This window comes from Thrips palmi, unplaced genomic scaffold (genome assembly GCF_012932325.1).
Source record: "Thrips palmi isolate BJ-2018 unplaced genomic scaffold, TpBJ-2018v1 HiC_scaffold_4, whole genome shotgun sequence".
Classification (NCBI taxonomy): domain Eukaryota; kingdom Metazoa; phylum Arthropoda; class Insecta; order Thysanoptera; family Thripidae; genus Thrips; species Thrips palmi.
The window spans coordinates 10,813,064-10,839,403 of NW_023144631.1; the positions used below are offsets into that span (position 1 = coordinate 10,813,064).

The 26,340-nt window shown below is 55.9% G+C and overlaps 4 protein-coding genes across 7 annotated transcripts in view; 1 reads left to right on the forward strand and 3 right to left on the reverse strand.

The window, feature by feature from the left end:
* The first annotated feature begins 235 nt into the window (after window positions 1-235).
* Window positions 236-2,116, forward strand: LOC117649529 (small glutamine-rich tetratricopeptide repeat-containing protein 2-like). The gene is made up of 6 exons (XM_034392402.1): window positions 236-569; window positions 837-927; window positions 1,032-1,196; window positions 1,283-1,413; window positions 1,578-1,667; window positions 1,749-2,116. The coding sequence occupies exons 1-6, from the start codon at window positions 412-414 to the stop codon at window positions 1,924-1,926; spliced, it is 813 nt and encodes a 270-aa protein (XP_034248293.1). The 5' UTR covers window positions 236-411; the 3' UTR covers window positions 1,927-2,116.
* LOC117649530 (putative ATP synthase subunit f, mitochondrial) lies at window positions 2,114-3,190 on the reverse strand. Its single transcript, XM_034392403.1, has 4 exons — window positions 3,025-3,190; window positions 2,630-2,728; window positions 2,370-2,486; window positions 2,114-2,256 (listed from the first exon to the last, which is right to left on the reverse strand). Exons 1-4 carry the CDS (start codon window positions 3,122-3,124, stop codon window positions 2,228-2,230), a joined length of 345 nt encoding a protein of 114 aa, XP_034248294.1. The 5' UTR covers window positions 3,125-3,190; the 3' UTR covers window positions 2,114-2,227.
* A 1,169-nt stretch (window positions 3,191-4,359) lies between these two features.
* On the reverse strand, window positions 4,360-9,474 carry LOC117649616. Its single transcript, XM_034392514.1, has 6 exons — window positions 8,557-9,474; window positions 6,756-6,973; window positions 6,204-6,456; window positions 6,020-6,114; window positions 5,660-5,941; window positions 4,360-4,536 (listed from the first exon to the last, which is right to left on the reverse strand). The coding sequence occupies exons 1-6, from the start codon at window positions 8,663-8,665 to the stop codon at window positions 4,360-4,362; spliced, it is 1,134 nt and encodes a 377-aa protein (XP_034248405.1). The 5' UTR covers window positions 8,666-9,474.
* A 125-nt stretch (window positions 9,475-9,599) lies between these two features.
* LOC117649301 overlaps window positions 9,600-26,340 on the reverse strand; it is a 41,916-nt gene continuing 25,175 nt past the window's right edge. For 3 of the 4 annotated variants that reach the window (XM_034391925.1, XM_034391924.1, XM_034391923.1), the window contains exons 2-5: window positions 14,937-15,040; window positions 14,447-14,658; window positions 13,542-13,693; window positions 9,600-12,630 (exon numbers count right to left, since the gene is read on the reverse strand). In XM_034391925.1, coding sequence (XP_034247816.1) covers window positions 11,874-12,630; window positions 13,542-13,693; window positions 14,447-14,656 — 1,119 coding nt within the window. In that variant the 5' untranslated portion in view covers window positions 14,657-14,658; window positions 14,937-15,040 and the 3' untranslated portion in view covers window positions 9,600-11,873. Of the gene's footprint in view, window positions 12,631-13,541; window positions 13,694-14,446; window positions 14,659-14,936; window positions 15,744-26,340 lie in introns of those variants that run through there. The other variant, XM_034391922.1, reaches the window with a different exon arrangement.

Below are 26,340 nucleotides of genomic sequence, written 5' to 3' on the forward strand. Positions count from 1 at the left end.
CCGGCAGTGGCACGCAGGTCAGGTTGAGTGGCGCGAGGTGTGGATGAAGATAGCAGGAAGCACGTGACCAGGCACGGCACACTGGTTCCGAGAGTAGGTTTGGTGGCTGTGTCTCTCGCACCCATACGGGACGGCGCGTGAGTGCGATAGAGACAGCGCGACAAAAAACGACTCTCGGAATCGGTCTGCTGCAGACCGGCGCGGCGGGCGCGGTCGCCCCTCTCCCTCTCTCCTCTCTCTCGCTGCTGTCGCGTGGTGACGTGTGTGTACGCGGGCCTAGTGGGGGAGCCCCGGGGCCTACCCGGGCCTCGCGCTCACTCACAACCAAACAGCCAGCCGAGCCGACATTTGGGTGGCCTACATTGTAAGCCTGCCGATCTGGAAGGCGGTACTCGTTGCACTCTCAAGCTCATGGACGAGCTGGGCGAGAAGGGCTATCAGAAGTGCATCCTCGACGACTGGGTGGGGGCGTTGGCCATTTGGGACGACGCCATCAGACGCTATCCCAAAGAGAAACGGTTTTACAACAACAGAGCCCTGTGCTATTTTCATAGGAAGGAATACATGAGGTGAGATTAGTTAATGTGAGTCTCCTGTCACATATTCCCTGCCACAGCAAATTGCTCCTTGTGGCTTGTGTTGACTTGAGGGTATTCCCTCCAAGATTTTATCGTGATTATTACTTATCGAAAATCAAGTTACAGCAGCAAATATGCGCTACATCTTCCATGTGCAAAGCGCAATATTTACTTTAAGCTAGGTTGTAATTCTGCATTTGACTTTTCACTTTTACTTTGTGACTGCTTTGTAAAATACTGTTGTAATTTATATTTTAGAGCCCTGGCTGATGCCCGATACATGACAAGTCATTTCCCTGATTATATTCGAGGACATTTTCGTGAAGGAGAGATTTTATCTGCCATGGGAGTAAGTCATAAGCCATTTACTTTAAAAATAAATTGAAATTAGTTTCTTTTACAAAATGATTTCCTTATAGAAAAGTTTTGAGCTTAAATATTTTTATGTTTCAGAAATACGAAGAATCTTATAAATGTTTCACTAGGGCCAGGAAGCTTGATCCAAATAATATAGAAGCTATAAACGAATTAGCCGAAGCTCAGATTCAAATTCTTCGTAAGAAGGGGTGGACACGTTACCAAGCTGGCTGTGCAATTACAGCTGCTCAGGATATACAGGTTTGTCTTCTTAGTGCTTATTATCATGTGTTCATAATAATATTGTGCCCATTTAACATATTTTATGTTTTTAACTGTACTTGTAGGAGGCTGAGCAAATTTTAAAGGCTGGTGCAATATCATCAAAAGACTCAGAACTTTATTTATCAGAAGATGAAGATATACACATAGCAACTCCAAAAAAAATAGCCTCAACAGTGTATGATGCCAGGGAAGAGTAAGTGACTTTCCTTGACTTATTAAACCTTTAAGTTGCATTCACGCTTGGGACTTTTGCCCTCTAGATTTTTGTGTCTGAGAATGTAGGAGGTTGGAGAAACACAAGCGTTGATGCACCTCAACAACCAGAGCATGAATTATAAAATTTGATTGTTTTTACAGCCCTAGTAATCCAATGAAGAGCTACACCTTGTGGATAGGCAACATGACTGAAAAACTGACTGACTCACAAGTGGCTAATTTTTTCAAACCGTGAGTAAAACTAACTCATTCCTTCTCAGCAATGTGTTAATATTGTTCACAAAATTCATCAATTGTCATTTTTCCTTCCAGGTATGGAGAAGTTAAAAGTGCAAAACTTTGTCTCGACAAATACTGTGCCTTTGTTAACTTTGCTCGCCATGAAAGTGCTTCTAAGGCTATGAAAGCTCTACAGGGGACAGATTTAGGTGGGAATAAGAAAGTTGTTTTAAGATGGCCAGATAAGGTTTTGAAGGGTAGGGAAAGTTGAAGGCATTAATATTATTGATGGGTCCAATTATATAAATATATATTTTTTTTTTGTTAATTTTAATTTATGTTAAGTACCATGTTAATGGCTTGTGATATCAACACAGTTGTTCTCAAGATAGATTCAAATGAAGATTCTGTTAAATTTAAATATAAGAGTAAAGGTTAATAAAATAAATATGTTCAAATAATTGGCTGACAATTTATTGTACATTGACAAAAAGCATCTACAAAGGGACCATGGCCTGCAATTTCAATAAGAATATCATGGTCAGGCGGCTGAGAACTCTTGAAGAGACAGATTAGTGGTACTTGTAGTGAGCGTGATCGGCTGAAAAAAGACAAAAGCACTGGATTGTAACTACAAATACGAAGGACAAATATCGAAGTACAGAATGGATAAATTAAAAATACAAGCATGTATTGAACATCAACAATACTTACTGAACTTCTTGTAGTTGATCACATAGTAGAACATTGAAGTGCAGAAAATGAACTGGTACAGGAAGGCGGCGTTGCTCCTAACTGGGAAAACGTACTTGTGCCTCCAGCGCCAAGTAGCTAAAAAACAAACAGGGGATCCAAAATAAATACATGACAACCATCAAACTGAAGATAGAACACTATAACTGATGTGATAGTTGGCACTTGACCGAAAATTTAATTACAATGAGAACAGAGGAGGAATGAAATGACATGCTTACCTCGGCTGGCGCACTGAATCATGGCACGGGGATGGAAGTTGCGACGGCTCAACCATGATCCCAGCTCTCCAACCTTCACCTCAGCAAGAGGAGTGTCGGCTGCAAACAAGAAGAAACATCGTGTTCAGCTCATTGAAGTCTATACTTTCGAGGGTGCACATAACCTCATACTATGAATGTGATCTGTCAAGTAGGCTCGCGAACGACAGCGGAATCTCACAGTGATCAGATCGAAGAAACCCAGTCGATGGACTTAACACAAGGTGGATAGAAACCGCAATCAAAATCGGATTTACTCCAAAATGGGTCGAAAAGCGAGACGCAAGGTCATGCGAGTCGCCTTGGCACTTCGGCTCGGGAAAGAACTCCCAGAGTCGACAGCTGGCTGTACTTACGTTTGCCATAAAAGCGGGCAGGATCGTAGGGTCCATGGACTTTCTGGTTGTATTGAGATGGATAGTCTCCGATTCTCCAGTTTGGCGTTTCCCAGCCCATGATGAATGCTGACCGTACAACCTCTGTCTGCGAGTGGATCGGCAACCAGCTGAGAGCAGACCGCAAAAAACAACTGACGGTCGACGATCGATTCGAGTGTCAACTGTTGGCACATCGCGCCTAGGTTTAAACTGCCCGCCCACCAGAGCGCACTTCTGGCAACCACAGGGAACTTCCCTATGGAGGAAGGAAAAGTGGTGAAATGTTCTATGAACCGCGGTAAGTGTGTCAGGTGCCAGCTGAACATATTTTCCGTATTATCTGGTGAGAAATTTCCTTTTTGATATCAGCTTGGTGTGAGACTCGTTATGCACTGTGTCTCCAGTCTCACCGTCTCACCTTCGGTCTGCTGGCTTCAATCCCTCTCAGATTGGTGAAAATTGGAAATGGGAAGAGATACACATTTCAAGAAAAAAGGCAAAACATTTACTTTTTGGATTGTGGACATTCCTGTACAATTATTATAATTTTCGTGTAACACAGTTGAGGGCAGTCAGACAATAGCAAGGATGGTCCCAATACATGATCTGGGAGCTCTCTCCTTCACCCACAGTTTCCATATGCCATCAATATGGAGATGAAGTCACAGTCCCAAAAGTTTTCAAGACAGTGGCCCTTTGCAAAATTATGTGGGACTGGGGAAAGAGATCCTTTGAACATGATAACCTTTTATAAGCTTCCAAATTTAGAAAGAAATGAGTTTAGTTCATGGCATGTTTAAGTATAGTACAATGTGAATTTAGTTAGCAAGATGGTTTAGAAGTATAAAACAGACTGATATTTTTTACCAAGTCAAAATCGCCAAAATTCATCACACAGAAATATCCCAACGTGTTAATAAAACATTTTACATAAATGCAGGAACAATTTAAACATCAATTCACAGCAGAGTTTACTATATATCTATGTACACATTTGGCCAGGCCCCATTGTGCATTAGATTGAAAGCAAGCCAGGAGGTGGAGGTTGTCGAAAGAGATTTGTATTCAAACTGCTCCTTTGATTCCTTTGCGTTGTCTAAGACATCCATCCAAACTCTAGGTAGGGCCTAGTGTTGGTAACTCCCTGTTTTAGCTTTGCTTTCGCTCCGCTCCCACTGCAGTGCAGTTAAAAAAAGAGCAACCACGTATTAGAAGAAGACCATCAGATTAAGTATAATTACAATTTTAGTGACGGCCAGTTTGCAAACATTCTTAAATTTAGATAGTAAATTAGGATATGTATGTTATATGTTTTTAGAAAAAATTTCCATCAAGCTTGAATTTAAAACAAGACATGCTTCTGGCATGATGAGATCCATGAAGAATTTTTGGTCTCAAAGATTTACATATAGGGCTGTTCAGTGAAACACTTTGTCTCAATCCACAGCAAAACAATATGAATTTGGGCAGCCCTCTCATCAACAAAGCAAGCTAAGCCCAAGAATTAAAGATAAAACTATATAGTAGCAAAGGGTCTTGGCTATGTACACAAGAAAAGGTCAGCCTGTGCTTGTGGCTCAGGACAAGGCGAGTAAAATTGTCGCATAAAGCTTAAGCTGAGCTGAAAGTAATTATTTGAACTGAAAAAATGCAGTGGATCATTGCCAGGAACAGAAGTAACTTACACAGTATTTTCCAGGGTATAATGGGTAAAATTAGTAGCGACACTAAAAAAATTTAAATAAAACAAAAAGAGTGGTACGGAACAATATGGTCGCATGAGCACATGGCCCATGACATAGACAATTCTTACAAAACTATATTGTACACAATAGTTTCAATATCCTTTGGCAATCAAGTAATAAGTATAGAATAAAAATATTAAGCCTCTCTCTCTCCTCTTGTCGCAAACATAACAAATAATCTTGGCTTTGACATACAAGAGCATTATCGATTGGATAGAATCCCGCTTTTATTTTCTCGCCGGCTGCGCCTCGGAAAAGAAATGGACACCTGGTGTCATGATCCACAAAGCACGAACATAAAGGCGCTGGAACGAATCGAATGGAGGGGCTGAGAAGACAAGGAAGACTATCACCATCCGCCTCCCATGTTGACGCCAGCAACATGCTTCAACAACAGACGTAAAACACAAGTAACTTCCCCGACCCAGCGCGGATATTTAGAGATTTAAGACAAAAATATCGTAATTACAGTTACAGTATGATGGTGCGGGACTTGCCCGTTGTGCACCTCGACCCACAAAGAAGGCAAACTCAAATGCAAGACAAAGACAAAGTGCACCTTGGTGCTGCGGATGGTTCGGCAAGCCGTATCTTGGCGCCGCCGCCACGGCAAGGCGGGCAGCAGGCAGCACCGCGCGGACAAGGCCAGGCAGGGCCAAGGCCCCAAGGCCAGGCGGCCGAGGCCAACAAGGACAAAACAACGGACTCCGTGGCGACGCCCAGCGCCAGCGCTAGCGCCCCAGCGGACACGGCGTGGACGCGGGCGTCTACTCGCGGCGCGGCGTTCAGGTGTCGGCGCCGCCCGAAGGGCCCGAGGCCACGGCCGAGGCCGCCGAGGAGGCTGCCGACGAGGCCGAGGCCGCGCCCGCCGTCGCGGTCGTCGCGGTCATGCTGACGGGGAACGTGGCGGCCAGCTCGGCGGGCGCGGCGGCGCTCATCTCGTTGAGGTGGTTCTGGATCTCGGCGCGCGTGTCGTCGGTGTCCTCGGCGGCCTCCACGTCTCGGGGCGGTGCTGCGGCCGCGGCCACGGCCTGCGGGGCGGCCTGCGGGACGGCCTGCGGGATGCCGCGCTCCATGTCCATGAGGCTGCGACGGCGCTGCGCGCCAGTCGGGGTGCACACGCCGAACGCACTGGACGCCCGCCGCGCCACCTGCAGAGCGAACAACGCAAAACCTGTTTAGATCAAGCCTTCCAGTGACGACTCCAGCCTGCACGGTCTTCAACTTGCCTGGCCGTTGGTGGTGGTGGAGTTAGTCCGAGACCTGTGCCCCTCCCGGGCGGGGGCCGAGCTCGAGGCCCCGGCGTCGCTGCCGGCGCCAGACGCTGCAACACCACCCCGCAATTACACTCCGCACTCCAGCCGAGCGATTCCGAAGAATCGTGTCCCCAACGGAACACCGCATGCCACATACCTTGCGCTCCACTCGCTGCGCTGGTGGCCCCGGAGGCCGTGGACGCGGTGGGCAGGCGGCGCTCCCTCCAGGGCAGCACGCAGCAGCGCAGCACGGCCAGCAGGATGCCGATGATGAGCAGCGCGCCCCCGCCGCCCAGCAGCAGGTAGCGGTGCTGACTGGCGTCCGCGTTGGGGGTCAGCTGCACCAGGCCGACGATCACCAGGATGGCGCCCAGCAGCAGCGACACCACGACCACGTGCAGCACGGACACCTGCGACAGGCACGCCGTCAGACACTTTAGGAACGGGTCAGCGGCGAAGCGCCTGCCGGGTAGGCCAGCCACTGCTCCCCGCGCCCCCGTGCGCGTCGCGTGGCCTACCCTCTCCGCGACAGGCGCTCCCCGCCACTGCGAGAGGTCGCCGCCGTTGCAGCGGAACGGCAGTAGACTGATTCCGAGAGTCATTTTCGTCGTTCTGTCTCTCTCGCACTCATGGGGCGTGCCGTAAAGGTTCGAGAGAGACAGAGCGACGGAAACGACCCTCGGTATCAGTCTGCGGGTTGTGACAGTACCTTCCCGCAGATGTAGTACTCCTGGCGGCCGTACTGGCGGTGCGGCGGCGACTGCAGCGGCTCGGGGCTGCCCAGGCCGAGCCCCAGCCCCACGTTGTCCACCGAGTCCGTGGGCGGCGACGAGATGCCGAGCTGCGACGGCCGCTTCTTGCGGCGGTCCTGCTTGCGGCGCTCGTGGCGCACGGCCACGGCAGGCATGGCCCCGATCATGGTGAGACCTGGGCACGGGTTCGAACGCTCACAATCGCATCCTGTCTGTCCCGCGTGTTTTTTTTTTCAGGAAATCAAGAAGAGTGGGAGACCATGAGGCGCAGATCCACCGCGGGAGAGGGGGGGGGGCACGCTCGTCCAGTGGAGGTCAAGAAGAGCTCAGTGGGGATTTCATTTTAATGACTCTTTTTATTTTAGGAATAAATTTGGACAGAACAGATGCCATTTTAGGGCCATTTAGGATGTCGTTTCGACCTTCTAGTTTTCTTGAGAAAAAGGGGGGGGGGGCGTCCTAGTATAGTACCCTACTGGCGGGGTTCACCTCGCCCGTGCATGGATCTGAGCCTCAGGTCAATAAGATTCACTTGTCGAGCAACGTGGATGCGAACACGATACGTATCGTATTGCATCATGCTCTGGATGGAAGTGAAACACAGACGAAATGCAAAATGTACGACGTCAACTACACATGCAGGGAATCGTGTCATTCTGAAAACGTGTTCGGTTTCAGGAGGCGCCCAGCTCGTTGTCGGTGTTGGACGAGGACCCTCGACAGTGTGGAACCTCGTGTAACAGAGTGTGTCGCAGCACGAGGCTCGGCTTACTACATATGTATGCAAAAAACAAAAGTACAGAAGGACAAAGAGAAAAGTTTGACATTTGCCGCTCTCGAGTCGTGCCTGGGACACACCCTGTTTACACGAATACATTTGTGCAGAAAGTGCTGGGAAGTGTGGTCGCAGCTGAGGTGAACAAAGCCGAGGTAGGCAACCGGCCGAGCGCTGTTGATATGCACACCACATTGTCTGTCTGCACAGACGCAGAGACAGAAAAAAAAATTGTCGCGCTTTGCTATGCTTGGGTTGCCGGGAATTTGAATTGCAAGTTGCAAGGCAGGCAAGTGGGCCCAGCCCGAAGCCCTGCCCGGGACGTAGAAGGCCCTCGAAAGGCCCTGGGAGGGGCAATAAGCTATGGAGGCGGGCCGGACATAGGCAGACCGGTCCATAGTGGGCCAGAAGACCGGTGGAGGCGGCCAAAACTCTGGACGCGTTTTGAGCCCTAGAGTCGCTAAACAGGACTCGAACCGAACGTGTGACCCCACCAATGGATTCCTGGTTCGGAGAGCAATTCATTGGTGGGGTCACTCGTTCGGTTCGAGTCCCATTTAGCGACTCTGGAGCTCAAAACGCGTCCGGGATTTTGACCGCCTCCGCCGGTCTTCCGGCCCACTGTGCAGTCGGGCCAGCGGCTGGGACTTACCTTCCACCGCTGCCTGAGCTCGCAACTCGCCTCCGCGTTAGCGCCCTGGACCGGGCCACGTCCAAATAAGTGTACCAAACTAACAACCTGTTCGTCTTTCTCCTTCTCCGTCTCTCTTCCTGTTGTTGCGAGAAGCCGATTCAGTCAGGGAGGGGCAAGGACAATTCTGTTTACAAAATGACACGTTTTTTGTGAGAGTGTAAACACGTTGCTACACTAAAAAGAGAAGAGGAAGGAAGGAAAACTGCGCCTTGTCAATGTTTTCTACACTGGACGCTGGCGCGCGCTGGCGCGGCTGAGCCGGGCTAGCTAGCCGGGTTGGGGCAGTCACCTGAGATGGTCAGCGGCGTCTGCAGAGCCAGGCTGGAGGACCACTTGTCGCGTTTCTGTTGCTTCTGTCTCTCGTGGCGCACGGCCACTGCGGGCATCGCCCCGATCATCCTGCGTCAATCATGTTCGTTCAAAAAAAAAGTTCCCTTGCTTCACTTCCATTTTAATCAATAAGGTCGCTACACTAGAGGGAGAAGAAGTGGTGTGTACGAAGAGCGAGAAGAAGACGGCGAATCAAGACGAATAAGAAGAGAACTAAGAAGAGACTACGAAGTTGAGGACGTCACGCGGCACCGCATGCGCCGCTCTTGTTGAAAGTTTTGAGTCTGTTGCTGGGCGGACGTGAGCTCTCACACACACAGACGCAACCAGTGAGGTAGTGAAGCACCGTGTCAGGACAGTGGCCTTCATGCTCAAGGAGAGAGAGAGAGAAAGAGAGAGGGCGGGATTGTACTCTGCCACCTTTACGGCTGCAGAATGGCACTGAAGTTTGACGGCGGCGCGAGCGCGGCCGGCCGGCCGGCCTTGGGGGCAGCAGTAAATATCGAGTGCGGCAAGAAGGCAGCGAGAGGGAGCAAGCGCAACGCGACAGTTTAGCGAAGGGAGAGAGAAAGAGAAAGAGGCATCTATGCGTGGTCGCGTGTACAGCCGGCCGGTGGGTCGCCATGGTCACTGTGCTTAATCCAATTCCCCCTTTTATTGGGACGAATAAATGGATGGAAGTGGGACTGTGTTTGTCGAGTCACCCCGCACCCTGCCCCCGGTCCCGGATTTACAACCCATTCATATTCACGTCCAGTCAATCGCAGAGAAGGGCGGGGCGGTGTGTGTGTGTGTGTGGGGGGGGGGGGGGGCTGGTCTGTATAGAAAGTGGAATAAAACATGACGCGGGCCGCGAATCGCGCGCCGCCATCTGCTCCGCGACTTTTGGCGGCGGTGGAAATGAGTCCCGGATTTTCATGTTTACGACGTGAGATGTCAACCCCCATCCCCGGGGCGACCTCTCTGCGCGCCGCGCGAAAAAGCAACTCAGACACAGAAAAGTGGCGTCACAACTTTTTATTATTCCACGATTTAACCTTTCACCTTTCAACACATACACATACACGCACACAAAGTCAGACTTTATAATACTGGAGAACGAGTCGTATTACATTCGCGACAACCAATCATGCCTTGACACACTCTGGACGCACCGTTCGCTTAGCTTTAGGAGAAACTCTTCGGACCGACGAACTACTGCAAGACCTTAGAAAAAGAGGTGAAAAATGCGATACGCAGAGGGAGGACCGCTCCCTCTCCACTCCGACTGCACTGTAAAATCTTGCTGTCACTCCGTGACAACCAAAATTTTCACAGTGTTCTGTACAGCTCTCCTGCTTCGTGGGGCTGCCTTTCTTCCAAGGCTCGTACAAACAAAGCCCAGACAACACAACCGGGAAAAGTTAAGAAAGACAAGATACAAATCAAGTAACAAAGAGGCCAGAATCAAATGCGTTTTATAACATTACTTAAAGTTTTACAAACAAGTTGAAAAGAGAGACGATTTATTTTACACCATGGCACCTAAAGTTAGTGTACATTTTTGTTTAATACATTTATAGTGCATGAAAACCTATGATTAGAGGTGAGAAGAGGCGAAAAATATGACCTTTCATCAATCTATATCGGCGAACGCAGGCGCGTTCATAAATTTGTAAATGTAATATGTGCGCGTCTTACTGGCTGATGATGCGATAAACTCTCATTATAGTTTTGAACAATCTCAATAGTAATAATAGTTTTAATTTATGTAAACGATAGCGATAATTTGATTATAGGGTGCGTAGAGGTAAAAGTGTAAAAATATCACAATGCAATCATATCCTTCAAATAAACTTTTCCTGCCATGCACCTCGTTTGGTCGATCCGAACCCCAGTCCCGTACAACGGGGTGCACCGCAGGCCGCAGGGCCGTGACTAGATTGGTCACACTCAAGAGAGAAACGCGCAAATAGCTATTGGTCGTTCCTTAAGGCAGCTAGTCACAATGACGCAATAGTTCTCAGCAGAACTGAAAAGAAAACAATTTAGGGTTCTTTCTAGGCCTAGTAGGAGTCGAGGGGCCGTATTGTAAATTAATGCACAGACGGCACAACGTTTTTTCTCATAATTGCTCATCTTTTCCTTTTTACTTTGTGGTGGATGAGGGCATGACGTAAGCATGCGGCAAATCACCCCGCAAATAGAAAGCTAAGAGTAGGATTTATTTACACGTACATATCATTTGATTATCACAGCTTAGAGGGAGGTTTGGCATCGAGGTCGCTGGCTTTCAAGGGGCGAGAGGATGTTTGCATAGTTTGCATTCGTTTCAAAGCGAGACAGAGTAATAAAGTTTTCACACGAAGAAACCAATTTAACGTTTAACGACGACGGTGCTTTGCGAGAAAGCTTTTGCTCGGCAAAACGTACAGTATGTGCGATATAAAAGATTTTCCCATCAAATATACGTAGATACAAAATGGTAGAATGGCATCTTCGCCAATCCCGTAGTCATTGAAAGCTCCAAAAATGGAATTGTATGTACAATGAAAGTATGGAGTTAGCTCAACGCGATTAGAACGTCGTTTTGATATTGGCAGCAGGCGTCCAGAGACGCATGTCAACGCGCCAAAGTAAAGAAACGTTTCGTCATTAGACCGAAATTTCAGAAGCAGTAGAAAACATTACGAAAGCGTACAAAGGTAATGAAACTACGTAGAAATCACAACACCGTAACACCCTGCTGTTACCGCCCTGGCACTTAACGCGTCGCACTGAGCAACGCGATCGACGGGGAGGGGCATTTATCTCACGGCGAAAAAAGAAGTAGTTGAAGTAGTTGCAAGATAAGTTGAGCAAAGTACGCACACACACACACACACGCACACACTGACGACACAGATAAAGAGTCAGGGGCTGTGGTGAGGGGAAGGACAGGGGAGGGGGAATGGCGGCGTCCCCGGAGACTGCTGTCGTGCGCGCCGCGCAGCACGCACCACGTCACGAGTTGCACGCGGAAGGAAAGAGCTGTCCGCAACGGGGTCGGCCTGCAGGCCTGCTCGCCTCGGCCTGCGCGGGACACAAAGGGAGCGGAAGGGAACCGAAAGGAACCGAAGGGAAAGGGCGTAGAGCCCTTGGAGAAGCGCGGCCCGCCTTGCAGGGCGGCGTGGCTCTGAGCGCAGCGCGCTTTGCTTGGTGTGCTGGCTTTGAGGGCAGTCACGCCGGCGGGCTGCGCGGCCCGTGGTGGGCAGTGGTGGATCCGCGGGGGCAGTCCCTGGCGGAGGAAGGCTCCGCTCAGATGGCCACCATGTGGTGGGACCGGTGGCCGTAGGGTCCCCCCAGGTCGGAGTGGGCCTCGTGGTGGCTGTGGTTGGAGTCGTGGCGGCCGTGGTGGCCCTCGTGGTGGCCCTCGTGGTGGCTGTGCTGCGAGTCGTGGCGGCTGTGCTGCGAATCGTGGCGGCCGTGGTGGCCCTCGTGGTGGCTGTGCTGTGAGTCGTGGCGGCTGTGCTGTGAGTCGTGGCGGCTGTGCTGTGAGTCGTGGCGGCTGTGCTGCGAGTCGAGGCGGCCGTGGTGGCCGTGGGCGTGGTGCACCATCTCTCGCGGCTCGAACGGCTCCGAGTCCAGGACGAGGCCCTGGCTGAAGGCGGACGCGGGGCTGGGCGCCATGAGGTCGCCGCGGTCGCTGACGCCGTCCTCCTCCAGGATCTGCTCCAGGTCGCAGTGCAGCAGGTGGTGCGGCGGCGACCTCAGCGCCGAGGGGCTCTGCAGTGGGGACAGGCCGCCGTCCACGTTGATGTCCCTGGGGTCCACCGCGGCCGCGGTCAAGCCCTCCGGCTCCGACGTGGACCTGGCGGCGCGCTCGCGGTCGGCGGCCGAGCGACCCGCGTTGTGCTTGTTGGTGAGCGCGCCCGTCTCCACGTCGCGCACCAGGCGGTGCCCGGAGCGCGACCGCGTCAGCTGGCGCTGCACGTACTCGGTGAGGTCCTCCTCCTCCCGCTTGGCCATGTAGCGGTTCAGCACGATGAGGAACACGCCCAGCAGGATGGCGCACCTGCGGCAGGCAGTGACGTCAGTCTCGCTTCACCGAGGACGCCGTCGACGCCGACAGCGGGTGGAAACTACTTTTCCGAAACGGGCGTGCAGACGTTTTGTTATCCGTTAACATCGGCCGACCAAGCGAGTAGGTAAAATCTGCTTACATTTCGGAATCAGCAAAAAATTTTGACAGGGAATAGGGTACTTTCTAGATGGCAAAACCCAAAATTTTATCATGGTTTTTTTGAAGCCTAAAAAACAAAAATGTTTAAAAAAGGCCAAAAATCCCATGTCTCGTCGAGTAACATTTCCATCTTGAAAACGTTAATGTGAACGAACGGGGTGTCGTATCACAAATCTGAGACCAGATTTGGAATCCTCAAAAAATTTGCCAATGTATAGGCTATATAGATGGAGTAGGTACCACTCCTTCTTACGACAACGATCCCCGATAATAGTCGGTCTTGAGCCACGAAAATGTTGTTGTAAACACGTAATCGACTGAAATTCGCCGACAGTTTTCAGGATGAAATCTGAAATTCAAAAAAACGCATATGCCTATACCGTGGAAAATGTCTTGAGGATTCCAAATCTGTTTTTGGATTTGTGATACGACGCTCCGTTCGCCACAGTAACGTTTCCAATCAGTCATTTTGAGCAAACCGCGACAGTGCGAGACATGGGATCAGGGCCATATTTTGCAACACATTTGTTTTTAGGCTTCAAAATAACTATGATCATTTTTGGGTTTTTCCATCTAGAAAGTACCTATTCCCTGTCAAATTTTGTGCTGATTTGAAAAAGTAAAAAAGATTTTACCTAGCTCGCTTGGTTCGGCCGATGTAAAAGGATAATAAAAAGTCTGCACGCCCGTTTCGGAAAAGTAGTTTCCACCCGCTGACGCCGAGCGCCAGGCCGGCTACTCACCCTCCGGCGATGGTGAGCTCGTTCCACCACTGGCTCGTGGTGAAGTGGCTCCAGGAGGTGACGTCCTCGGGCAGCAGCCCGGAGCCCAGCAGGAAGCCGCCCACCACCAGGAAGACCACGCCGATGTGCAGCATGCCCACGGACGACATCATCTGCAGGCAGACAGGCGCGTTCAATGCAAACGGCAGGACGCTCATAAATGAGGGCAGATTTATTCAGAGTTTCCAGACGCGCGCCCAGCGTGGGTCGCTCTCGCGCTCTCTCTCCCTCCCTGAACGCGGCGCGCAATTTCCTTACTCCCGGATTATGCAGTTCGCAGCACCGCGGCCGCCGAGGCCGCCAGGGCCACCAAGACCGAGGCCGTCCCGCCGCGTTCAACATGACACTTCCCCAGCAGTGGCCTCTGGCCTGCCGGTGGCCGCGGTGGCCCTCCCAGTGCCGCCACTACATTACTAACCCCTCCCCTCCCCCTCCCCTCCCCGGGGCAGTCCGTCAGCACACTCCTTGTGCCGCCCTGAATTTAAATTGGACGGATCACGCTTGAATCCGGTGGGGGAGCTTCGCTATGGTAATGGCCCCGCGACCCGGATGGCGGAATTTGTTAAGGGGAGCAGGGTGAGGGAAAGGGGTGGGGGAGGCGGGGTCGTACGTGACGAGTGCCTCGATGGAGGGGGGGGGCTGGCGGGGCTGGCGGGGCTGGCGGGGCTGGCAGCCTCACGGTATGCATGGACGCCCATTACGCGTTCCCGCCAATTATGGCAAACGCGTCCCGACCACAGCGGCCCCATCGGCGCGCCTCTCAAACGGGAACCGAACAGACCGCCCCAAAAAAAGAGCCGAAACAGAGAAAAAAAAAACTGGTTTCCCCCAACGAGGAACCCCGACTTGCACGAGAGGATGCTCACCTTGTTCTCGTCCGGCGCCGTGGAGCTCTGGTGGCGGCGGTGGCGGCCGCGCACGGAGGAGCGCGGCGACACGAAGCTGGAGTTGCTCTCGCCCAGCCCGGACTCGTTGGACTGCTGCGAGTAGCGGCGCTCGCGGGCGCGGCGCTGCTCGTCGCGCCGCTTGCGCTGCCGCTTGATGGCCAGGGCCGAGTGCAGCCCCATGGAGTGCATGGCTGCAACAAGGCGCGGGTTCAACTCTCCGAAACGCGCAGCAGTTTTTGGTACACTTCAAAAGAAATCTCTAGGTGTGTTAGTGAGTTAGAGCGGAGGGATTTAGTTCGGCACTCTCCACACGACAACCAACACACCAGCGTCAGCCGAGCGATGCAGAAGAGTCGTCTCGTCGCTCTGTCTCTGTCGCACTCACGGGCCTCTCCGTGAGGGTGCGAGAGAGACAGAGCGGCGAACCGGTCTTCTGCATCGCCGGGCGGCGAATGGCGGTGTCACTCACCTGCGGCTGTGGCTGTGTGACGGTGCGACGGCGAAGTGACGGCGGAGATGCGCTCCTCTTCACGCCATGCTCACTGACGGCGCGACGAACGCCGTGACGGTCGCCTGGCAACGTCACACGGTTTTGTTTCGGCGTCACAGCGTGGTGCGCACACACAGACATTCTCTCTCACACACATTCACTCCGTGCGTGTTTTTTTCGTCCCCCAGCCTCCTTGTCGTCGTTGCCTGTCGTTGCCCACAGGGGGCAGGCCGCAGGCCGCAGGGTCATGAGTCAGGATTAGAAGGGCCGCACAGCGAGGCGCAGAGGGACAGGTGGCGGGGCGTGGCGGCCGGGCTCAAGTTGATGAGTGAGGACACGCTCTCGGGCCGGAGCAGCGGCCAGGGGCAGCCGGGGGGAAGGGTGAAAAGTATTTATTGCTACGACCGTCCGCACCAGGCCAGGCCGCGCAGCGCACGCAGCCAGGCTTTTATGCCTGCTTGCCTGCCTGCCGGCGCCAGATGGCGAGCTCGAGGAAGACAGACAGATAGAATGACATACAGACAGACAGACAGACAGACAGACAGACAGACAGACAGACAGACAGACAGAATGGCAGACAGACAGACAGACAGACGGACAGACAGAATGACAGGCAGGCAGACAGACACGACTCACACGGTCGGAAGGACGTGACAAACGACAAGCGGGGGATTTTGAGGAAAGCCTACGACGCAGATGTGCGGCCGGGCTGGGGCGAGGCCGCTCAACAGATGGCGCCACGGGTCGTCTCTCCAGCCTCCAGCACGCGGCAGGGACGGGCGCGTAGGCAACCCAGGTGACGCACCGCGACGGAGGGGCGGCTCACCCTTCGGGCGCACCCCTCACCTGTTGCCCGCCCCGCCCCGCCCCGCCTCGCCCCGCCTCGCCCCACCCCTGGACGCGCCAGTCGATCGAGCCTGTTAGGTAGGGACGGCGCGCAGTGGGGGGTGGAGCGGGGGGTGGAGCGGGGGGTGGAGCGGGGGGTGGAGCGGGGGGTGGTCCGCCGGTCCGCCCGTCTACCCGCTCGCCCGGCCGTCCGCCTAGGGGTGAGTGGTCCGACGACCCAATAGACTAAACCGCGCCGGTGCGGTTACATGCTGCAGGTGCTGGGCGAGCCCCCAGCGCCCCACCCTCCTCTCCGCTCCTCTCTCCCTCGCGCTGCCCGGTTCACCGCCCTGACGCGATTCCTCCACGGCGGCGGCGACATTGTTGTCTTTGACTCGGCTTAGGGTAATGAGCTTGCGTCGGCACCGCGGGCACACTGGGAAGCACCCGGAAGCGGCGGAGCGAAGCGGCCCGCCAGTGCAGTGGCATGACTGGCATGTCGACGAGCCAAGGCGACGGCAGGGCAAGCCGAGGCAAGCACAGCCACCACAAACACCGGTGAGACGCACAACCTGGCCGACCTGGCTCAGGCTGTACTGGCATGGCAAGCTCGTCGCCGCAAAGGTCGCGCCAGAGAGGTGGCCGTTAACGCCGCGCTGTGCTGCGCACCCAGTTTGTTATTGTGGCCCAGGCACGCCGTGCCCACTGAACAAACCAACACAAAACACACACAAACACACCACACACACACGCCTGCAGCAGTACAGCTGCTCGGACCACTCAGCAAGCGGTGCGTTGTCGATGCAATATTCATCGGAGGGCCTCGTCGTCGTCGCCTCCACGGCAGACGCCTCAGCGCCTCGGCGCCGCCCCAAGCCACCCCGAGCCTGGACCTGGTCCTGGGCCGTCCTGGGCCGCCCTGTGCCGCCGCGCCGCGTGCTCAGATCAAAGTGACTCTAACGGAAACAAGGGACGGCGGGGCGGGGCGGGGCGGACAGGGCGCGGACAGGTGCCTTCCGCCTCGCCTTCGCCTTGTCAATAGCAGGCGCGCGCCCTAAAAGCCTGAAGGCGCCCCCTCCTCGCAGAGCCCTCCTCGCAGTGCCCTCCCGCGGAAGCGCGCCCAGCAGACTGATTCCGAGCGTCGTCGTCGTCGCGTCTGTCTCTCACGCACTCGTGGGCCGTCCCGCGTGCGCGCGAGAGAGACAGCGACGACAAGAACTCCCGGAATCAGTCCCACAGCAGGCTCATTCTGAACAGTGCCTCCTCCCGCTGACGGCTAGCGCTGTGCTTCTGTGTTTCAGAGCGTCCGCCAACAAAAGACAGAGACAGGGAGATAATACAGAAACAAGGGTACGGCGCGGCGGGGCGGCGGGGCGACGGAGTGGCAGTAAGGTCGGCGTCATGGTGGTGGGCCGCACCACCACGCTGGTGGCGCCCTCATCCTCTGCTACCCGCCGCGCTACCCACAACAGCGCGCCCCGCCCCGGCCCGCCCCGCCCCGCGCACGCAGCAGTACCGCGCGTACCTGCTGCCGCGCTGCCGCTGCCCACCCACCCCCTGGCGTGACCCAGACTCGGCGCGAGGCCTGGCAGCACCGCTCCGCCGCTCCGCTCCGCTTGCCCCAGCCTTGGGATGAGTTGCGCCCCGCGACGCGCCCCGGGACGCGGGGCAGCCGGCCGATTCGGACCCTTCTGTCTCCCTCGCACCCATGCAGGACGCCCCATACAGAGACAGAGAGCGACGGAAACGACTCTCGGAGCCAGTCTGCGGGCCACCGAGGAGGCCGAGACGCAGTGGGATAACCTCGAGGATAACTGAGCCTCGGAGATTGCGGCGGGTAAATCTAGAGAGCCTGGCCGCCGCCAAGCTGGGCCGCGCCGTGGCCGGGCAGAGGGGCCCGAACCGTCGTCGGGGGTTGCAGTGGTGGCTTGGGATAATGGGATGTGTGGTCACGAGAGAGAGAGAGAGGGAGTGAGGACGGTGCTGAACCAACAGACCCCTGTTAGCCCCGTGCTGCCTCTCGACCAGACCGCCCAGCCCAGACTCGGCGCCGGCTCGCCACGGCGGTGGCCGCGTACACACACATACACTCACACTCACAAACACCGAGCGTATGGCGGCGTGGAGGGCGGATGCCTCGCTGGCAGTTTGGGCCCTCCGACATGACTCCCACGAGTCAGGAGGCGGAACGCCGGGAAACGGCGCGGCGGTGAAACGTCGGAACGAACGGTGGTCCGGAAAAACAGCGCGTGTTGAGATTGGCCGGCGGGGGGCACGCGCGGGGCGCGGCGGGGCGGCGGGGCGCGGCGGGGCGCGGCGGGGCGCGGCGGGGCGCGGCGGGGCGCGGGGCTCAGCGCTGGCTTCCCTGCGCGGGGCTTCCTTCATCGCCCTCCCTGCACCGCGGCACGGTTCCGCCCCTTTCCACAGTCCCCGCCGTGTATTAAACCTGCCACGCATTCACGACGACGGCTTCACGGCGCGAGCGGCGCCGCCATGCCACGGCTGCACAGTCCGTGTACAGTGTACAGTGCTCTGCTCGCGCTTTCCGCGTTCCGCGCCGTATCATCGGTTTGCGTTCGCGAGCCTTCATTAAAACTTGGCCTTTCTACCAACCCACCCTTCCGCTCAATGCCGTGCTTGTTTATCACCGGGGGCGGGAGAGGGAAAATGAAAAAGAAGTGTATGTGTGCATGATTTGTGTGTGCGTGCGCGTGCATGATTTTGTGTGTGTGTGTGTGTGTGAGGAAATACGCGCGTCGAACGACATCACCTGCGCCGCGCACTTGGGCAAATTTAATCTGCCGAGCGGCCCCGCCCCGGCCGGGCCGAGACGGCAGCTCAGCCCCTCGGCTCAGCACACACTCGGCACCGGAGGCGCCCCCGTGCCCCCCCCCCTTTTCCGGTGTGTTCGCAGCTCAGCGGGAAAGGCCAGGACGACGACGACGTCCACGGCGCACGGCGCGCACAGCAGCAGCCAGGATAAGTAGATTGGGAGGAGGGAGAGAGACAGAGAGAGGAAGCAGGGGAGAATAACGGTGGAGGTATGAGACGCGCTTTAATGAAAGAGAAAGACGGGAGATCGACGCGAAACGCGCGGAGGAAAAAGGCGGAGGTTATAGCAGTGGCGGCGGCCCGGCGGTGGACTGGCCCCCACACTCTCGGAGATTCAGTGCCGCTGGCCGGAAACTTTTTCTCTCTCCAGGGAGAATCGAGCCGAAGGGGGAAGTGGGGGGGGGGGGGGGCGCTGCCCGTTTGGCAGAATAGCGCTGCAGGCAGGCCGGGGTCCGGGCCAGCAGGGCCGGCAGGGCCAGCAGGGGAAGTAGGTGCTAAGGACGCCCATTGTGAAGGTCGAGTCCGAGATTTAGGGCGAGTGGGCGGGCGAGTGGGGAAGGGGGCGCAGAGGGTCAGCAGTTCCGTTCACCGAGGCGACGACGGTCTTGAAGCGGAGCAGGATGGCGACGCGGCCCTGCACCTCGACTGCCTCGGCCTCGGCAGCCGTTTCCAGTGCAGGTGCGCGCCGCCCTCGTGCCCCTCGTGCACTTGTTGATGGACCTTCGGCACACAATGGCGCTCCGTTCTGACACACTTCGCGAAGCCGCCGATCAACAAGTACCGGGTGCTTGTTCTTGTTCGCCGCCTCGCGTCCGGTGACAAGGTCTTTTGTTCCTGTGCGCGGCCGCCGAGGCCGTCTTGTTGTCGCGCCGGGCCGCGACCCTCCCACGCGCCGCCATCTGGCCGCCGAGCCGAGGCGGGCCGAGGCGGGTCTCTTAACTTCGCGGCCACGGCGCCACGGCGGCGCCAAGCCCGCCACCTGGCAAGCCTCCAGCCAGGCCCCCAGCCGAGGGGGAAATCACTCTTAAAACCTGCGACCCGACTATTACGTCTATGACGCTCTATTACGCCTCAAAATTATAGGAATTTAGCTGAAAACAGACCAAAAAACCCCTAAAATGGATCAAATTTGGAGAATTTCGGCTATTACGCTTCTATTACGCACACTATTACGCGTGCTATTACGGACAGAGTGACCCGACTATTACGCGAGTGCTTTCCCCCTCGCCCCCAGCCGGCCGCACTGCGAGGTAATAGTTTGGGAGTTGGTGGCTCCAGGTGGCGCCAGCCCGCCCGGCCGCCAGCCGGCAGTCAGCCGCAGACTGCGGGCAGCCCGAGCAGCCAGCCCCCAACGGCATGCCCCTGGAATGCGATAAAAAGGCGAGGCAGTGCGGCGCTGCGCTGCGAAGTGCGCACGCCCCGGCACGCCGGTCCCCACTGCAAATGCAACGGCGATACTTAAGTACATTTTTTGGCGATACAATTGAGTATCGCCAAGAAACGGCCTTGCGGAAAAGTACTGCCTTCAGAACGGCGATACAAAAAAGTATCGCCAAAATTTGGCAATACTTTTGGATATTGCCAAAACCACGGCTTTAAAGGGGGGGGGGGGGAAAGTGAAAAAAATCGATTTTCGGTTTTTGCTCTTTTTGGACTCTTTGGGCCTTGGTAAAACCCAAAACCTGACCATATTTCGACCCACAGCACCGTTAAATGGGCAAAAGGGAGTTTTTAAATTCTGAGAATCACTGTGAGGTTGGGTTTAGGCCTTTTAACTTTAAACCGGTATTTCTCGGTATATTTTTTTTTTACCTTGCGCGCAGGATATCTCGGAGACCATAAGAGGTAGAATGTTGTGCGACAGCTTAAAATGACCAGTGTTCAAATAGCCAGAAGACAAGGGAGAGTTTTTTTCAAAATTGTGTCTCAATCTTTAGATAGAGGTAAATGAATGTCCAAAAGGGGCAAAAAAACAGTCATGATTCTAGTTTTTAAGATTAATGCCGAAAGAAAACATGTTTTTGAAATCCGGCTCCCTTGTCTTCTTCATTTTGACCATAAAAAGATGTGGCAACTTCGTCAGATTTTTGGGACAACATTTGGAATTGAAATCCTGCGCGCAAGGATTAAAACCCAAATATGGACTAAATGTAAAATGTTTGCGAAAATTCAAAAAGTGCCACCAGACCCGAAAACCCAAAAATGGTTAAATGGTAAAAAGGCATGGAGAATCCAATGGTGATGTCCATTTTCATGTCAGGGTGACCAATATCTAAGAATAGAAGGCTGAAAAAACATGAAAAAATTCCAATGCTTACGCATTGCACGGTGTTCCGGTTGTGGAAATAATGTAAGTTAATGAAAGAAGATTTGAAGTTAGAAATACGAAGAAGGGAGTAAATTTTATATTTTGGGGCTGAGAGAGAACCGCAGCCTTTAAAAGCAAGCCAAACAACCCATTCTCAGCAACAATGGAGAGGCAGTTTCAATGTGCGACTACTTGTTTTTTTCAGCCTCGCGATTTTCGAAAGGGCGCAGACGCCGGGAAAATTGTTGCCAACCCCCGAAAATCTATTTATTCTGTCTTTTCTGCTGCGAACCTTTTACTAATGACAGATTTGAATGATGTTTAAATGTCTTGTCAGTGTGCAATGAGCGAACATTGGCATTTTCGAATTTTACGGCGTTTTCATTTCTTTTTATCAGGGACTTTAAATTTTGACAGTTGGTACGATGGCAGTGAGACTCTGTCATGTTTTTATCATTTTCTTAGAACAGTGATTAGTTTTTGTCACTTTGATGAGGCAAGAGGTTTAGTTTTGAGGAGTGGCACATTTTTTCTTCGAAACGTTTCTGGAAAATGTGAACGGATAAGGGTGCTTGATTGTTGCAAATTTATGTTTTAGTTGTTTACGGAAAATTTCCACGATAAATTTTTTAGATTTTCTGGACTTTTTATTGTATTATGAAAAGGATTAATATGGCGGGAGCGAAATGTCCATTCTGGGGGGTCCGTAGAAGAAGAATTCTGAGCCCCGGGCAATAGGGGTCCTCCTTCGTCGGAACCCCTAAAAACTCGAAATTTCACTTTACCCCCCCCCCCTTAAACCAAGGTCCTGTACCCTCGATTTGTTCAACGTTTATTGCCAAATCGTGGCAATACTCAAAAGTATCGCCAAATTTTGGCGATACTTTTGTGTATCGCCGTTTTGAAGGCAATACTTTTCCGTAAGGCCGTTTATTGGCGATACTCAATTGTATCGCCAAAAAAGGTGCTAAAAGTATTGCCTTTGGATTTAGAGTGCCCTCACGGTATTGTGCTGCTCCACTCCACTCCGCCCGGATGGCTTGGATGGCCCGGATGGATGGCTGCCTCGACCGCTCTGCGCACCGCGCGGAATGCCGTGCCGTGGTCGTGCCGCCGCAGCTTCCCCATCGCTCTGTCTCTCTCGCGCACTCACGGAACAGCGTTCCATATTGATGTGACAGAGACGGAGCGATGAGGCGCTGCTGGAATCGGTCTGTCGAGCGATTCAGGAGGGGTCGTTTCGCCGCGGTGTCTCTGTCGCACTCATGGAGCCTACCGCAAGGGCGGAAGAGAGACAGACCAAGCGACAAAAAACGCTCTTCTTCTGAATCGCTCGTCTGCTGGGGCAGCAGTAAGGACCCACCCGACCCCGAGTGACGAGCCGAGGCTCCGACCGCCAAGTCGCCAGCGTGCCGCGCTGCAGTTTCAAGCAGCGAAACCTCGCCCTGCGCTCTCGTCGCTCTGTCTCTCTCGCGCTCACGGGGCGGTTCGTACAGCGGTGCGAGAGAGACATCGCGGCGAGGCAGCGTTCGGAATGAGCCTGCAGCGAGCTGCAGCGCCGCCGCGCCTCGCCGCGTGCAGGCTTAACGTCCCCGGCTCGGCTTAACGACGGTGGGGGCTTTGACGATCCCCTGCCCCCCCACCCCTTTCCGCCCGGGACCCGAGGAAACGCGCGGCGCCGGGGTGCCCTCAGCGAGACCCCTCCCCCTTCCAGATCTGATTTCTTATCGCCGGCGAGTGTTGTGCGGCTCCGCGGCCCCGCACCGCGCCCTTATTCCTCGTGGCCTTGTCGGCCAGCTTCTCGGCCGCTGCTCAGCCCGTCTGAGCCGCCACTTCAGCCTGCTTGGGCCCCCGATCGGCCTGGTGGGCTTGGTGGGCTTGGCCGGCCAGATCCCCGTCATCGAAAGCTTTGAGCTCGGCCGCCTCAAACGCCAATATCGACACCGACAGCGCGGAGCGGCGCGGCCCGCCACGCCCCTCTGGCTTCTGGCCCCACCGGCCCTTTTTCGCGCCCGTCCCGGCCAATCGCGTCCGGGCGAGCGACGCCGCACTGTGGGCAGCGCCGTCGTCCCTCTCTCTCGCACCCCATCGGGGCGAGCCGTGAGTGCGAGAGAGACGGAGAGCGGCGGGGGCGCTGCGGTCGCGCCTAATTTAATATAACGGGGACCTAATCGTGACGCCGGGCCGCGCGCCCTGCCAGGCCCTACCAGGCCCTACGCCCCGCGGGTGCGGGGCCGCCGATGTTAGCAGGCGGGGAGGGGAGGGGAGGGGAGGGGAGGGGAGGGGGAGGCTCCCTCGGGCACCATTACCGCCATCGCCGGCATCGCCCCGTCGCACCATTGCCCGCCACGGCGCCATCGGTACCGACGAGGCCGGACCCCCCGCGGCGCTGGGCCGGGGCGGCGGGGGCCGGTGTGGCGACTCGCGAAGAGCCGAGGCCGAACAACAACAAAAACAACAACAGCGACAGAAAACGAATTTCACGGTTCAAGCTTCGCGGCATGACACGTGCGAATAACCGGCGGGCCGCGTAACACGCCGTGCTTTCATGGCAACGCACGGCGACGCGTAAACATTTAGGGGCGGCGGGGCGCAGGGAACACCGGCAATCCAATCATCGAGTCGTATCGGCAGCGCGGCGGCACGGCGCGGCCAACGCACGCAGCTGCCGGCTGCGGCGGAACACAACCGAACACAACACACAACGCGACCGACGCGATACATGGAACGAATCGGCAAATAACTACGCGCTGCCGGGCAAACACGGCCAGGCAGCGTGTGTGTATGTGTGTGTGTGTGTCTGTCTGTGTGTGTGTGTGCGCGCGCGCGCGCAACGAGTCCGTTATTAGCAAGCGTGTCCCCAATAACACGACATCGTCCTTTCTTATTACGGCGACGGAAATTTCTTATTGCGGTTTCGCTTTCCAGCCTGCGGCTTTCCACTCGCACCGTCCTCCCCCTCCCCCTCCCCGCCGTCCCCCTGACCTCTGACCCCCCGCCAATCGATGCGTGCCACCCAGAGCATTGAACCCCCTCCCCCTGTCGCCCCCTCCCCCTCCCAGACGACGACGGCGGCGGCCGACTTGGCTCGACACGCATCGCGCTGCATTCAAATCTCAGGATAAGCAGCGCGCGAAGCATAAATCCCGGCGGGGATGAGGGATCGCGCGTCAAGGTCACACCGGGGGCACTGTGCTGCTCCGGCCATTAAGACTCCACGGCGGGATGAACACCCCCCCCCCCTTTCCCCTCTCCCTCGCTCGCGCTGTCCCTCTCCGTCTCGAGGACGCGGCAGCCGTAAGGAAGCGGAACAACTGCTGCTTTCCACGCTCGTCCTGCCTCGACTTGCCTTTCTCCTGGACCCATCGCGGTCGGCTTGGCCCGGGGCCAGGCTGCGGTCAGGGACGGACAACGGACGGACGGACGGACAGACAGACAGACAGCAGGCAGGCGCAGGACGCCAGCCCAATGGTAAGGAAGGGGGAAATAGGCAGCTTCCCGGGAGCGCCCGGAGGATAGGCAGTCCCGCGCGTTGCCTACCCGCCGCATGGCAGGCGCTTGGCGCCCTGGCCCTTAATGGTAATGGTAATGGAGGGTAGGCAACCCTTCCCAGTGCGGCGCACGGCCGCTCGGCGCGTTGCCTACCCGCCGCATGACGGGCGCTCGCTCGCTCTCTCCCTCGCGGACGAACCTCCGAGTGCGAGAGAGACAGAGAACAAGCGCTAATGGCCGCGGTGCGCCACTTTTCGGCCACCGGGGCGAGTGATTCCGAAGGGAGTCGTTTCGCCACTCTGTCTCTCTCGCACTCATGGGGAGCCCCATGAGTGCGAGAGAGACAGCGACAAAGCGACCTTCTGAATCGCTCAGCCGGGCCGTCCGCTCCACTGTTTGGTTTGGCCTCTGCCAAAGTAAAGAGCGCGTCATTCGGTCGCAAATTAGAGTGGCCCCACAGGGTCGGGTCGGGTCGGGTCGGGTCGGAGTCCTGGCCCGGACTCGCGCCCGGACTCGGCCACCACTGCAGCAGTAATTATTCCAAATTAAAAGGCGGGCTCCTCGGCTCGGCGGAGAGCGGCCAGCGTCCCGGAAGGGTGCTCCATCTCTGCCATCAAGAAGACGACCGAGACGCACAAAGAAGGGCAGGATGTTATTCGAGCGCCGTTTTAGAAATGCAGACGACTTTGCAGCTGGCACAGAGCGCGGCACAGAGACGGGGAGAGAGAGCGAGTCGGATTCGTCTTCCCTCCTGCCCCCAGGCGCCATGCGATGGCCGCCGCGCGCGAAGATTGAAAATTCTGGCAGAAAGGGGGGGGGGGAGCTGCAGACTGATTCTGAACAGCGCCTCGTCACTCTGTCTGTCTCCCTCACCCATACGGTACGGCCAGCAAGTGCGAGAGAGACGGAGCGACGAAACTACGGCCTGTATGGGCTGAAAACTACTCCGGTGTGCCGACGAGGGCGCAAGCACGGCGCGGCACGGCGCGGCACGGCGCAAGCGATCCGCTTTGTGTCCACGGCGGCGAGGCGCCCGTCGACTCGGCGACGCGGCTGGCGGGACGGATAATCAGAGCGCCCCGCTGTGCCCCGCTGCGCCCTGCATTGAACGAACGGGCCGGCCGAAGTTTGTTGGGAAAGTCGCCCACAGTGCAGGAGCGGCCTGACCCCGTTCGAACGCTCCGACGCGCGCGGCGCCGCGGCCTAGCCGAGTTAGCCGCTCGCCAGCAGGGCTGATCCCGCGAGCGGAGGGTCTCGGCTGACTATCTCTCTCTCTCGCACCTGCACGGCCCCTGAGTGCGAGAGAGAGACCTCTCGCTCGCCACGACGGCGGCGGCGGTAACGAGTTTGCCTCGATAGGGCGGCGCCGGTCGTGCGTGCGACACGACGCGACTCTTTCTCGCTCGCGCCACGCCTCGCGCACGCGCGCCGCTGTCTCTGTGTCTATCTGTCTCTCTGTCCCTCTCTCGCCGCGCGACGGCCGGGCGGGCGGTGAGGAAGTTACCGAGATAATAAAGTTTGGGCAAGTTGAACACAGCGGAAAACGGAGCCGCCTCTCGGGAGGGGGGGGGGCACGACAGTGATCTCCCGGTAATCTCTCCAGTTAGGCCGTCGAGGCTCAGCCCTCCACGACAGGCCGAGGCAGCCCAAGGTGGCGCGGCCCGGCGAAGAGTCGCTGTGATTAACTTGCGGGGGGGGGGCATGTCGAGGGGCGATCGCGGCAGTGTGCAAGCCAGCGTGAGTCCACAGACTCGTTCCGTCGCTCTGTCTCTCTCGCACTCACGGGGCGTTCCGCGCTGGCGCGAGTGAGACAGACGAAGGAACGACCTGGAAGCGCTGGGCTGGAAGTCTGTTGGGATGGAAGGGGGAATCTGTTGGCTGGATTTTCGCGACTAATGAACAAGATGATTTACCGCCAGGCTGCCG

Excerpts from the sequence above, each read along its gene's own strand:
- LOC117649529 (XM_034392402.1), top strand. The coding sequence starts at position 412 with ATGGACGAGCTGGGCGAGAAGGGCTATCAGAAGTGCATCCTCGACGAC. Across the intron at positions 1,414-1,577 it reads GTGTATGATGCCAGGGAAGA|CCCTAGTAATCCAATGAAGA; the intron begins GTAAGTGACTTT and ends TTGTTTTTACAG. Across the intron at positions 1,668-1,748 it reads GTGGCTAATTTTTTCAAACC|GTATGGAGAAGTTAAAAGTG; the intron begins GTGAGTAAAACT and ends TTTTCCTTCCAG.
- LOC117649530 (XM_034392403.1), bottom strand. The coding sequence starts at position 3,124 with ATGGGCTGGGAAACGCCAAACTGGAGAATCGGAGACTATCCATCTCAA. Across the intron at positions 2,729-3,024 it reads TGCCCGCTTTTATGGCAAAC|CCGACACTCCTCTTGCTGAG; the intron begins GTAAGTACAGCC and ends TCTTGTTTGCAG. Across the intron at positions 2,257-2,369 it reads GATCAACTACAAGAAGTTCA|CCGATCACGCTCACTACAAG; the intron begins GTAAGTATTGTT and ends GTCTTTTTTCAG.
- LOC117649616 (XM_034392514.1), bottom strand. The coding sequence starts at position 8,665 with ATGATCGGGGCGATGCCCGCAGTGGCCGTGCGCCACGAGAGACAGAAG. Across the intron at positions 6,974-8,556 it reads GACGCCGCTGACCATCTCAG|GTCTCACCATGATCGGGGCC; the intron begins GTGACTGCCCCA and ends ACCCGTGCCCAG. Across the intron at positions 5,942-6,019 it reads CCACCACCACCAACGGCCAG|GTGGCGCGGCGGGCGTCCAG; the intron begins GCAAGTTGAAGA and ends TTCGCTCTGCAG.